Here is a 13727-nt window from a genome sequence, read left to right as displayed (position 1 = left end):
AAAAAAAAACGATTGTTATGAAAACTTGAAATCGGCCCTAATTAATAGGACATTCCGATTAATCGGTCGACCTCTAGTCCAGTCAGTGTACATAGAGACAGTGCAAAGKGGGGGTCAATGCAAATAGTYCCGGAAGCAATTTGATTAACTGTTCAGCAGTCTTATGGCTTGGGGAAAGAAGCTGTTAAGGAGCCTTTTGGTCCCAGACTTGGCGCTCCGGTACCGCTTGCCGTGCGGTAGCRGAGAGAACAGTTTATGACTTGGGTGGTTAAAGTCTTTCACTATTTTTAGGGCCTTCCTCTAACACCGCCTGGTATAGAGGTCCTGGGTGGCAGGGAGCTTGGCCCCAGGGATGTACTGGTCCGTACCCACTACCCTCTGTAGCGCTTTGCGGTCGGAWKYYAAGCAGTTGCCATACCAAGAGGTGATGCAGCCAGTCAAGATGCTTTCAATGRTGCAGCTGTAGAACTTTTTGAGGATCTGAGGGCTCATGGCAAATTKTTTCAGCCTCCTGAGGGCGAAGAGGCTTTGTCGTGCCCTCTTCACAACTGTGTTGGTGTGTTTAGACCATGATAGGTCCTTCGTGATCTGGACATCAAGGCTGTTGTGATAGCAGTTTGTGTACTTACCACTTTCTAACTTGTGTGTTTGTAGGAGTTCAGAGGAGAGGCGTGATGTTCTAGCAGAGTTGGTGTATTCCCGAAGCAGACTGAAGCAATTGAACTCAGAGCTRCAGAGAACAGTAGAGGTAGCCGATGACAACAACACACTGCTACGCACCGAGAACACTGCCCTGCGCAACCAAGTCAAAGGGTAASCATATTAGCAACCACACACACTGCCCTGCACAACCAAGTCAAATGTAACCATCAATCAGTCAGGCTGTTCATCATTATTTGTGTTTGTCAGGATGAAGCAGTCGATTCATGATGCAGAGCAGCTGATGGATGAGCTGGAGGAGATCCGGAGCCTATTGGTTGAGAAAGACGATGCTACGGGCAACCTGGAGGCCTACATCAAACAACTGGTGGTTAACCAGGAAGTGGTGTACAGCAATAGTAAACAAACCATCAGTGGAGGCTGCTGAGGGGAGGATGGCTCATAATAATGTCTGAAACGGAGCAAATGGAATGGCATCAAACACATGGAAACCATATGTTTGATGTATTATGATTGTATTGATTAAAAAAACATGATCTCCGTTTCCAGCCATTACTACAGCCCATCCTTCCCAATAAGGTCCCACCAACCCTCCTGTGGAAACCAATAATATTATAATAGCAGTAGTCTAGTGTTAGAGTGTTGGGCCAGTAACCGAAAGGTTGCTGAGAATGTGAAATGTCAGAAGTTAGTAGAGAAAGTGATTTATTTCAGCTTTATTTATTTGTCACATTCCCAGTGGGTCAGATGTTTTCATAACTCCAATTAGTATTTGGTAGCATTCCTTTAAATGTTTAACTTGAGTCAAAGTTTCGGGTAGCCTTCCACAAGCTTCCCACAATAAGTTGGGTGAATTTCGGCCATTCCTCCTGACAGAGCTGGTGTAACTGAGTCAGGTTTGTAGGCCTCCTTGTCGCACACGCTTTTTTCAGTTCTGCCCACACATTTCTATAGGATTAAGGTCAGGGCCTTGTGATGGCCACCCAATACCTTGACTTTGTTGTCCTTAAGCCATTTTGTCACAACTTTGGAATATGCTTGAGGTCATTGTCCATTTGGAAGACCCATTTGCAACCAAGCTTGAACTTCCTGACTGATGTCTTGAGATGTTGCTTCAATATATCCACATCATTTTTCTTACCTCATGATGCCATCTATTTGTGAAGTGCACAGTCCCTCCTGCAGCAAAGCATCCCCACAACATGATGCTGCCACCCCCGTGCTTCCACGTTGGGATGGTGTTCTCCGGCTTGCAAGCCTCCCCCTTCTTCCTCCAAACATAATGATGGTCATTATGGCCAAACAGTTCTATTTTTGTTCATCAGACCAGAGGACATTCTCCAAAAAGTACGATATTTGTTCCCATGTGCAGTTGCAAACCGTAGTCTGGCTTTTTTATGGCGGTTTTGAGTGGTGGCCTCTTCCTTGCTGAGCGGCCTTTCAGGTTATGTCGATATAGGACTCGTTTGGATATAGATACTTTTGTACCTGTTTCCAGCATCTTCTCAATGTCCTTTGCTGTTGTTCTGGGATTTATTCGCACTTTTCGCACCAAAGTACGTTCATCTCTAGGAGGCACAATGCATTTCCTTCCTGAGCTGTATGACGGCTGCGTGGTCCCATGGTTTATACTTGCATACTATTGTTTGTACAGATGAACGTGGTACCTTCAGGCATTTGGAAATTGCTCCCAAGGATGAATCAGACTTGTGGAGGTCTACAATACTTTTTATGAGGTCTTGGCTGATTTCTTTTGATTTTCCCACAATGTCAAGCAAAGCGGCACTGAGTTTGAAGGTAAGCCTTGAAATACATCCACAGGTACACCTCCAATTGACTCAAATGATGTCAATTAGCCTATCAGAAGCTTCTAAAGCCATGACATCATTTTCTGATTTTTCCAAGCTGTTTAAAGGCACAGTGTATGTAAACTTCTGACCCACTGGAATTGTGATACAGTAAGTGAAATAATCTGTCTGTAAACAATTGTTGGAAAAATTACTTGTGTCATGCACAAAGTAGATGTCCTAACCGACTTGCCATTTCTTGTTAGCAAGAAATTTGTGGAGTGGTTGAAAAACGAGTTTTAATGACTCCAACCTAAGTGTGAACTTCAACTGTATATATATGACAAATAAACCACCCAACTGAACACACCGGATTTGACCAATCACCTCACCAACTGAGCTAATTGGTAAATGTGAAGTAACTTGGAAAGAAAGTATTGATAAAATGGTGAGAAATACAATGGTTTTCATCCCTCGTTCTGGCAGGAGAAAGAGAAGGAGATTTTGGAGGACCAGATTGAAACCATCGGCAGTGAGGTATGATGACCTAACCCTTGACCTTTGACCCTGTTAGAACAGACAAACTGAATGTTTCACTGGCCAGCCAATATGGAGGCATAATACACATTGTTGTCAAAACATAACAGAACGTTTCTATTCTATTCTCTCTCGTTCTGTCTATCTGTTTCTCACCCCTAGATGTCCCGTATTATACCAGACAGAGCCACTGACAAGAAGAAGATCGTTAACCTCAACCAGGCTCTACAAGCCTTACAGGTAACTCACACACACACACACACACACACTCAGGGGTATCCTACCACCAGATCAGAGGGGGGTAATTTTGGTCCTGGGAGGCCGCAGGATTTTTCCCAGCCCTAATAGTAACTAGTAACGTGTGTGTGAGAAACAGCTTCGGCTCGAGGAGAGCAGACTCGCTTTGGATCACAGGGATGAGGTCCTACGTAAGGTAGGCGAAACCTACATATTGAAGATGATGTTTACATTTGAAATATGCCCTAAATACCCAATAAATGTACAAGTTTTTCTTTAGACATGCCACATGGATTGCCAGTTTAAATGTGGTCCATTGYAGTCTATTAGCTGGCTGGCCTTTGCTCAACATAACTTTGTGTGCACGTGTATCCTTCAGAAGGACTTTGTAGTTGAGCAGCTGGAGCAGTCCCTTACAGAGTACTCCTCCATTGCACAGGTACATCACACACACATTTTACATATGCCTGATACAGACCTCACACACACACATATTTAACTGATATACACTCTGGGCTTTATGTGTGTGTGTTTCTCTGTTCTCAGGATCTGAAGGAGAAGATGAAGGATCTGCAGAGCCAACTGGCAGAGGCCCTAGTGTAACTACACACACAATCATAACATCCCTCACACACTCTCTAATTTTGTCATGTTTGTAATAACTCATACCCTCTCTCTCTTTCCTCATGTCTTTCTTTGTCTGTAGTAATGGAGGAGAGGGGGGTTACATGGCATTAGATGGAACTCTGTCTGAAGCCACTCAGCGCTCCATCTCTCTAGCAGAGGAACTGGGTCTACTGCCATGCATGATGGTGGGTCACATACACACACACACATGACCGATCATGGCCGAGTGTTTGTCTCCACTGTGTGGTGATCAAGTAGTACTACAGGACAGTGTGAGTTTAGGGTTAGGTAGGGCTTAGCTGGGAGAGTGTTTTCGCGCCAGTGAATGAGGACAGGCTGACCGTAATGGCTGGAATGGAATTTATGGAACAGATTAAAACATGTGGTTTCCACATGTTTGATGTGTTTGATACCGTTCCATTAATTCCTTTCCAGTTTTGTAATGAGCCCGTCCTACAGCTTTGCACACATACACACACACACACACACACACACCCTCGGGGAGAGACGCTGTTGCTTAATGCGTGTGTTAATTTCCTACCCCAGGAGGACTCCTCTGATGAGGTGCAGAGGGAGGAGAAGATAGAGGAGGAGCAGAGAGTGGAGGAGAGGGTAGAAAGAGAGGCGGATGAGAAGAAAGAGGAGGAGGTGGTTAAGGAGGAGAAACAGATGTTAGAGGAGAAGAGTGGTGTGTGGTCAGATATGGTGAGAGGTGTCCGAGCAGCAGGAGGTTTCACCCTGGGTTTCCTGGTTCCTCTGGGTGTCCTGGTCTCCATGGTCCCCGGCTGCTACGAYCACTGTACAGGACTCGGCTTCACCAACACTTTCTGGTCTACAGCCAGATACCTCATACAGCCATACTGCAATGTGCACCACATAGGMCTCCCCCCGCTGTAATACACACCAGAGGGAGCTGGTGGGTGGAGCTATAGGAGGCTTATTGTAATGGCTGGAATGGAATTATTATCTACTTACCAACCTACACGCATACCTACCTACATAACTACCAACATACACGCGCACACACTTAAACATGAATACGCACAATAATACAACTCAAACCCTGATCATCAACCCTTCCAGGTTGCTGTCAACTAAATAAACTGGAATACGGCATCATACATGGACAACTAGTTGTATTTTAAATKGAAAAGGTAGAGAAGATTTTACAATGTGTATTTATTTATTTGTTATGCACATTTTAAATTACATTTTAAAGGTTGGACTCAATGTTGTTCATGTTTTGTTATTTTTTGGTCTAATGTCTGTATAGTGTTCTGTACAGTACAGAAATTCACTGCCACGTCATAGTCTACTCTGTCATTTAATTATTTTATTCGTAACATTCTTGTTTTCCCTGGTTTGAATTTAAAATATTATTTACATTTAAATAAAGAGACTTGTACAGTAAGGTCGAAGATTTTTGATAACTAACCCAAGATAGACTAGAGCCTGTCGTTTCCAATGGGAGTAAATTAATCATAGTGGGCAGAACAAGCAAGGAGGCGGTCAGAGCCAGGCACGAGCTAGTGAGATCCTATTGGCGTGTTCTGGCATCTATTTGCATATGTCCGTTAGGGAACGCCTACTTTGAAGTGCAAGTGTACAATAACTCAAATTGCCCTTGCACTCCGAAACAAAGCAATTTTTTCAACTTTGGCAAAGTATACAAAAGGCAGTTCACTCTGTTACAGATTCTAGTTTTGGAAACAGAAAACTGTATGGAGATCAAATGTTTCACTGATGTAATTTGAAGAATGTTGGCCAAAATCCATCTCGCTCCATCTCCCACTGAGCTTCCTCTCATCACAATATTTGGTAGTGAGTGGAAACGCAATCCGGATGCTTAATATTTATACATCTGGTGAAATATTTTGATCATTGTTCTATATGTGGTTGTAACGTGTTTGTCTTTCCATTTCATGTCAAAATCTGGATGTAACAAAGAAAGTGACGAGAATGTATTTAGAGCTCGGCACTTTATAATCTTAAAACCCGCAAATGATTTACCTCTGGTTCATTCAGGGGAAAGAATAGTTTTGGGATAAACGCAGAAAATAAGTTTAGAGGTTAACACAGGCTTAGGAGATCTTATACGTTTTGTTCTATGATATCATTAAATTAAAATTACCTTCGTGATTTATGAAGCCTTCAAAATTCACAAAAAGACGCCATCGCTGCAGCTAGCGACTGGAACGAGCTGCAATAAAGTTTTATCTCAATCTCTTAATTCAAAGGCTCAATCATGGACACTCTTAATGACAKTTGTGGCTGCTTTGCGTGATGTATTGTTGTCTCTACTTTCTTGCCCTTTGTGCTGTTGTCTGCCCAATAACGTTTATACCATGTTTTGTSCTGCTACCATGCTATGTTGTTGTCTTAGGTCTCTTTTGTCGTGATGTGTGTTTGTCCTATATTTATTTTTAATCCCAGCCCCCAGGCTTTTGGTATGCCGTCATTGTAAATAATAATTTGTTCTTAACTGATTTGCCTAGTTAAAAAAGGTTAAATTAAATAAATAATATACTATTGCGCTCTAGTTCCAAACTTCGCGAGACTAGTCGTGCTTTGACGTCATCATAAAATGGCTACTCAATCAAAGGGATTATAAGGTATTGTAATTTTACACACGTTTCTGTGCTTAATTTCTACATGTAATATGTTTTAATGTTATATGTATCCTTGCGATTACGCCACCGAATGCCCGGTCATTTTAAAACTTCCCCGCGTAGTTTACCGCGTACTCCTCGTCGCATTTCGAAATAAGAGCCCTTTGTTATTAACGTTAGCGCGCTCATCCTCGATAACCAAGTGGGCCTAACCTAGCTAAACTTCACATTAAGTAAATGTTTTCAAGCTCCATAAACGTTTACCGCCCAGTATACAAGAATAGTTATTGAATCAAAATCATTCACAATGTCATTGATATAATCATGGTAAAATAAAATGTAGCTGATTTGCGCGGATTCCTGTGGGTGCAGTAAGCCATCGTAGGATTCGTGATGAACTTTTATTTTCATAACGTTAACGTTACTTTGGCATCTACTGTGTTGCTACAGAGTACGATGAGATGAGTGTTACCGTAATGTGTATTAATTTCAGTCACTTAATTTTATCCCAACAGAACAACACCTGGTATTCTCAACCAAACAATAACGTTATTATAAAGGGTGAGTATGTGTATTTATGTAAATGTAGCTATATACTGCTGGGGGAGAGACAAGTAAAGAACCAACAAGAACAACGGTAATAGTAGCTAGATGAATAGATAAGACACATATTTTGGTAGAGAAAAGATGGACATGTACAAATGTTTTAAATATTCTTGATGAATGCTTGCCACCAATGCTCCTTATAGGACACATCACTGCACTCTATACTCCTCTGTAAACTGGTCATCTCTGTATACCCRTCRCAAGACCCACTGGTTGATGCTTATTTCTAAAACCCTCTTAGGCCTCACTCCCCCCTGTCTGAGATATCTATTGCAGCCCTCATCCTCCACATACACCACCCGTTCTGCCAGTCACATTCTGATAAAGGTCCCCAAAGCATACAGATCCCTGGGTCGCTCCTCTTTTCAGTTCGCTGCAGCTAGTGACTGGAATGGGCTGCAACAAACACTCAAACTGTACAGTTTTATCTCAATCTCTTCATTCAAAGACTCAATCATGGACACTCTTACTGACAGTTGTGGCTGCTTTGTGTGATGTATTGTTGTTGTCTCTACCTTCTTGCCCTATGTGCTGTTGTCTGTGCCCAATAATGTTTGTACCATGTTGTGTTGCTACCATGCTGTGTTGTCATGTGTTGCTGCTTTGCTATGTTGTTGTTTTAGGTCTCTCTTTATGTAGTGTTGTGTTGTCTCTCTTGTTTTGATGTGTGTTTTGGCCTATATTTTTATTGTATTTTTTTTTAATCCCTTGCCCCTGTCCCCGCAGGAGGCATTTTGGTAGGTCATATTTTAAATAAGAATTTGTTCTTAACGGACTTGCCTAGTTAAATTTAAAAAAAATAAATGAAGTGAAATAGTAACACGGGACAAGGTTGTAAAAAGACTGGTAGTAATATATTAAATTAGCATAAAAGAGAAACGCTTTAAATACTGTCAGTCTGAGGTTGGCCCTGTCAGTGAAAAATTACTCAAATTAACCAGAAACAACCTTGCAAGCACACAACCTCCAATGCCATAAAGTTTTATTAGTATAGGTAAAGCACTAATAGTTAAACAACCCCATTGAAATGAATTATCTTCCAGGCAGTTTGGCTCTGGCACGAAGCAGTGATGTTACAGCAGGCCCACAGCGAGCACCTGTTGGAGCAGCTGCGTTGGCAGCGGGAAAGCAACGTTCTGTGTGACATCACGGTCGTTGTGGGCGACACACTGTWCCAAGCGCACCGTAATGTCCTGGCGGCGTTCAGCGGGTTCTTCTCGGCACTGCCTGACAGAGGTCACCGGGTCATGACCCTTAACCCTGAGTTTGTCAGTGAGCAGGCCCTGGACACCCTGCTGAAATACATCTATACTGGAGAACTACACACTGACAGGTCAGTACATCACTACACTGGTGTGTGCRAGGCTAATTTAGCAATAGGTGTGGAAACACTATTCACCAAATCAAAAGGTGTGTAAGCTCCCCTATTCACCAATTCCCCTGAATAATACGACTACACCACAATTTTAGTGTCTGTCATGAGAATTTTGTTCTCAATGTTCATAAACTGAACTTCAATTAAAATACTCTGTCTGTTACTAAGAATTTGTAAGGTTCTTATTAAAATGAAACAGAGGCCAGTCTACCATAGTCAGCATGTTTATTTACGAGAGCTCTCCTTATCATTTCCTGTACATTGGTCTATATACTTCACATTTCGTCATAAATGTCCCTCAGAAACGATGACAATATAGTTCACAAGTCTTCTCCTACTCATACATTGTCTGCCACCTGTTATACAATCTACTACAAGCCCAAGGTCTCTCCCCTCCCTGGGTGGGGACAGAATKTCCTGTAAGGAACACAGTAGTACAGCTTGTCTGTCGATAGCTCCTCTTATCATTTGTTTCACACTTGCACCCTGCTTAAGTCATTATTCATAAAARTCATAAGTGTCACAATAACTATGTATAATGCAATATTGTTGTTCATCTGTTGTTATTCCTCTCTTGTTTATCTGTGGTTGACCATAACAGTGAGGGGTCTGAGGCCGTGCTGAGAGCAGCAGTGTTCCTGGGGATGAGGGAGGCGGAGCGTCTCCTGATAGACAAGACAGACAGCCAACAGGAGACGAGGATAGAGTCAGCCCCACACACCCCYTCCGCTCCCTCACCCTCCTTCCCTCTCTTACCCCCCAGCCCAGAGGTAATYGAACCTCTGTCCTGCCTTTCTGGAGTGGGCTCTGTAGAGAAGGATGAGGAGAGGAAAGGAATGAGGGGGGAGGAGGAAGAGAGGGAAGATCCAGAGTACACCCCTCCCTCCCCAAGCCCCTCAACATCCCCCCGGAGAGGAGCCAGGAAGAGGAAGGGAAGAAGGCCCAAGGCCACACCTAGAAACCAGACCTCACCTGGAAACCAAACCTTGCCAAGTAACCAAACATCAGCTAGCCATGACGACATACCAGATGACACAAAAGTCACCCAGCCCCAGAGGGGGAGGGGGAGGGGCAGGGGGAGAGGCAGGGGGAGAGGAAGGGGAAGGGATCTGTCGTTAGAAGCGTCAGACCCTCAGATCGTTGAGGAGAACCAGACAGACCTCAGCCCATCGTCACTGAAACTTGTCAAGAGGAAGAGGATGAGTAGTGGAGAGAGGAGAGGAGGAAAGAGAGGGAGGGGCAGAGGAAGAGGGAAACTGAAGGAGAACAGATTGAGCGATGGAGAGGGGGATGAGGGAGATGATAAGGGGAAGGCTGGGTTGAAGAACCAACAGGTGAAAGAGAAGCCGGTGTGTGCGGAGTGTAAAAAAGAGTTCTCTGAGATCAGTAGTCTGAGGAGACACATGAGGATCCATAAAGGAGTGAAACCTTTCCAGTGTCTCTTCTGTTCCCGAGCCTTCACACAGGGAAACCAGCTCAAGACTCACCTTCGCATACACACAGGTGAGATACACACACACACACACACCAAGCATACACACAGGTGGGACCCTAACTGTCTCTCTGCCTTTCTAGGAGAGAAGCCTTTTGCATGTTCTCAGTGTGACAAGGGTTTTGCCCAGAAGTGTCAGTTGGTGGCTCACTGTCGAATGTACCATGGAGAAGAGAAACCTTACACCTGTGAACAATGTGGGCTGAAGTTCRCTACCTCATCTAACTACAAGATACACAGCAGGTAGGAGGACTGTGGAAAGAAGGCCTATTTGTGTTTATCTTTTCTTTTTTTCCCACCTTTATTTAACCAGGTTGGCCAGTTGAGAACAAGTTCTCATTTACAACTGCGACCTGGCCAAGATAAAGTAAAGCAGTCCGACACAAACACAGAGTTACACATGGGATAAACAAACGTATAGTCAATAACACAATGGAAAAATCTATATACAGTGTGAGCAAATGAAGTAGGATTAGGGAGGTAAGGCAATAAATAGGCCATAGTGGTGAAATAATTACAATTTAGCATTAACACTGGAGTGAAAGATGTGCAGAAGATGATGTGCAAGTAGAGATACTGGGGTGCAAAGGAGAAAAAAAATAACAATATGGAGATGAGGTAGTTAGGTGGGCTATTTACAGATGAGCTGTGTACAGGTGCAATGATCGGTAAGCTGCTCTGGCAGTTGATGCTTAAAGTTAGTGAGGTAGGTATAAGTCTCCAGCTTCAGTGATTTTTGCAATTCATTCCAGTCATTGGCAGCAGAGAACTGGAAGGAAAGGCGGCCAAAGGAGGAGTATGCTTTGGGGATGAACAGTGAAGTATACCTGCCTGTTGGAGCGCGTGCTACGGGTGGGTGTTGCTATGGTGACCAGTGAGCTGAGATAAGGCGGAGCTTTACCTAGCACAGACTTATAGTTGACCTGGAGCCAGTGGGTTTGGCGACGAATATGAAGCGAGGGCCAGCCAACAAGAGCATATAGGTCGCAGTAGTGGGTAGTATATGGGGCTTTGGTGACAAAACGGATGGCWCTGTGATAGACTACATCCAATTTACTGAGTMGAGTGTTGAAGGCTATTTTTTTWWATGACATTGCCGAAGTCAAAGATCGGTAGGATAGTCAGTTTTACCAGGGTATGTTTAGCAGCATAAGTTAAGGAGGCTTTGTTACGAAATAGGAAGCCGATTCTAGATTTAATTTTGGATTGGAGATGCTTAATGGCAGTCTGAAGATGGAGAGTTTACAGTCTAAACAGACACCCAGGTATTTGTAGTTGTCCACATATTCTAAGTCAGAACTCGTCCAGAGTAGTGATGATAGACTGGCAGGTGGGTTGCGGGCAGCGATCGGTTGAAGAGCATGCATTTAGTTTTACTTGCATTTAAAGAGCAGTTGGAGGCCACGGAAGGAGTGTTGTATGCATTGAAGCTCGTCAGGAGGTTTGCTAACACAGTGTCCGAGAAGGGCCAGAAATATACAGAATTAGAGGTCGACCGATTGTGATTTTTCAACGGCGAAACTGATTAATGGGGGACCAAAAAAAGCTTGATCCGATTAATCGGCATTTATAATAATGACATTATGGCGCCCAAACTGCTGCATATACCCTGACTCTGCTTGCACAGAACGCAAGAGAAGTGAACACAATTTTCTTAGTTAATATTGCCTGCTAACATGAATTTCTTTTAAACTAAATATGCAGGTTTAAAAAAAAAAATATACTTGTGTATTGATTTTTAAGAAAAAGGCATTGTGTTTTATGTTAGGTCACATTGGTGCAACGACAGCTGCTTTTTTGGCAAAATGCGCTTGTAAAATCATCACCTGTTTGGCAAAGTTAGGCTGTGATTTCAATGATAAATTAACAGGCACCGCATTGATTATATCAATGCAGGACAAGCTAGATAAACTAGTAATATCATCAACCATGTGTAGTTAACTAGTGATTATGTTAAGATTGATTGTTTTTTATAAGATAAGTGTAATGCTAGGTAGCAACTTACCCTGGCTCCTTGCTGCACTCGCGCAACAGCGTGGTCAGCCTACCACCGCAGTCTCTATTGTGGAGTGCAATGTAATCGGCATCCAAAAAATGTTGATTACCGATTGTTATGACAACTTGAAATCGTTCCTAATTAATCGGCCATGCCGACACTCCAACAGAATTGTGTCGTCTGCGTAGAAGTGGATCAGAGAATCACCGGCAGCCAAGAGCGACATCATTGATGTATACAGAGAAAAGAGTCGGCCCGAGAATTGAACCCTGTGGCACCCCCCATAAACTGCAGAGGTCCGGCACAAACAGGCCCTCCGATTGACACACTAACCTATCTGAGAAGTAGTTGATGAACCAGGCGAGGCAGTCATTTGAGAACCAAGGTTTTTGAGTCTGCCGATAAGAATGTGTGATTGACAGAGTCGAAAGCCTTGGCCAGGTCGATGGAATATGCTGCACAGTATTGTCTTTTATGATGGTTGGTTATGATAATGTTTAGGACCTGAGCGTGGCTGAGGTGCCACCCATGACTAGCTCGGAAACCAGATTGCATAGCCGAGAAGGGTACGCATGGATTCGAAATGCCGGTGATCGTTTGTCAACTTGGCTTTCAAGACTTTAGAAAGGCAGGGTAGGATAGATATAGTCTGTAAACATTTGCGTCTAGAGTCTCCTCCTTTGAAGAGGGGATGACCGCGGCAGCTTTCCAATCTTTAGGGATCTCAGACGATATGAAAGAGAGTGTGAACAGGCTAGTAATGGGTCGCAACAATTGCGGCGGATACTTTTTTAGAAAGAGAGGTTACATATTGTCTAGCCCAGCTGATTTGTAGGGGTCCAGATTTTGCAGCTCTTTCAGAACATCAGCTATCTGGATTTGGGTGAAGGAGAAGTGGGGGAGGCTTGGGCAAGTTGCTGTGGGGGGTGCAGAGCTGTTGGCCGGGGTAGGGGTGGCCATGAGGAAAGCATGGCCAGCCGTAGAGAAATGCTTATTGAAATTCTCTATTATCGTAGATTTATGGTGGCAGTGTTTCCTAGGCTCAGTGCAGTGGGCAGCTGGGAGGAGGTGCTCTTCTTCTCCATGGACTTTACAGTGTCCCAGAACGTTTTGAAGTTAAGGCTACAGGATGTAAATTTCTGTTTGAAAAGGCTAGCCTTTGCTTTCCTAACTGCCTGTTCCTAACTTCCCTGAAAAGTTGTATATCGCGGGGGCTATTCGATGCTAATGTAGTACGCCACAGGATGTTTTTGTGCTGGTCATGGGCAGTCAATTCTGGAGTGAACCAAGGGCTATATCTGTTCTTAGTTTTTTTTTTTATTGAATGGAGCGTGCTTATTGAACATGGTGAGGAAAGCACTTCTAAAGAATAACCAGGCAACCTCTACTGACGGAATGAGATCAATATCCTTCCAGGATACCCGGGCCAGGTTGATTAGAAAGGCCTGCTCGCAGAAGTGTTTTAGGGAGCGTTTGACAGTGATGAGGGGTGAGCGTTTGACAGTGATGAGGGGTGGTCGTTTGACCGCGGACCCATTACGGACGCAGGCAGTGATCGCTGAGATCCTGGTTGAAGACAGCAGAGGTGTATTTAGAGGGCAGGTTGGTCAGGCTGATATCTATGAGGGTGCCCATGGTTACGGATTTAGGGTTGTACCTGGTAGGTTCCTTGATAATTTGTGTGAGATTGAGGGCATCTAGCTTAGATTGTAGGACGGCCGGGGTGTTAAGCATATCCCAGTTTAGGTCACCTAACAGTACGAACTCTGAAGATAGATTGGGGGCACAGCTGGGGGCTGAG

General features: G+C 43.8%; 1 protein-coding gene across 6 annotated transcripts in view; it reads left to right on the top strand.

Moving 5' to 3' along the window:
• The window catches only part of LOC111953810 (myoneurin-like), a 24219-nt gene that overhangs the window by 5488 nt on the left and 5004 nt on the right, over nt 1-13727 (top strand). Inside the window, exons 7-16 of one of the 6 annotated variants that reach the window (XM_070435593.1) lie at nt 655-813; nt 910-1027; nt 2934-2984; nt 3147-3224; nt 3361-3417; nt 3601-3660; nt 3768-3820; nt 3928-4033; nt 6973-7018; nt 8107-8302. In XM_070435593.1, the coding sequence (XP_070291694.1) occupies nt 655-813; nt 910-1027; nt 2934-2984; nt 3147-3224; nt 3361-3417; nt 3601-3660; nt 3768-3820; nt 3928-4033; nt 6973-7018; nt 8107-8207 (829 nt within the window). In that variant the 3' untranslated portion in view covers nt 8208-8302. Of the gene's footprint in view, nt 1-654; nt 814-909; nt 1028-2933; nt 2985-3146; nt 3225-3360; nt 3418-3600; nt 3661-3767; nt 3821-3927; nt 4034-4394; nt 5713-6362; nt 6461-6972; nt 7020-8106; nt 8397-9039; nt 9942-10013; nt 10174-13727 lie in introns of those variants that run through there. The other 5 variants (XM_023973315.2, XM_070435591.1, XM_023973313.3 and 2 more) reach the window with 5 other exon arrangements.

The sequence above is a fragment of the Salvelinus sp. IW2-2015 genome, linkage group LG27 (genome assembly GCF_002910315.2).
Source record: "Salvelinus sp. IW2-2015 linkage group LG27, ASM291031v2, whole genome shotgun sequence".
Classification (NCBI taxonomy): Eukaryota; Metazoa; Chordata; class Actinopteri; order Salmoniformes; family Salmonidae; genus Salvelinus; species Salvelinus sp. IW2-2015.
Note: the sequence above shows the minus strand (reverse complement) of the source record. Positions and strands in the feature narration are given on the sequence as shown.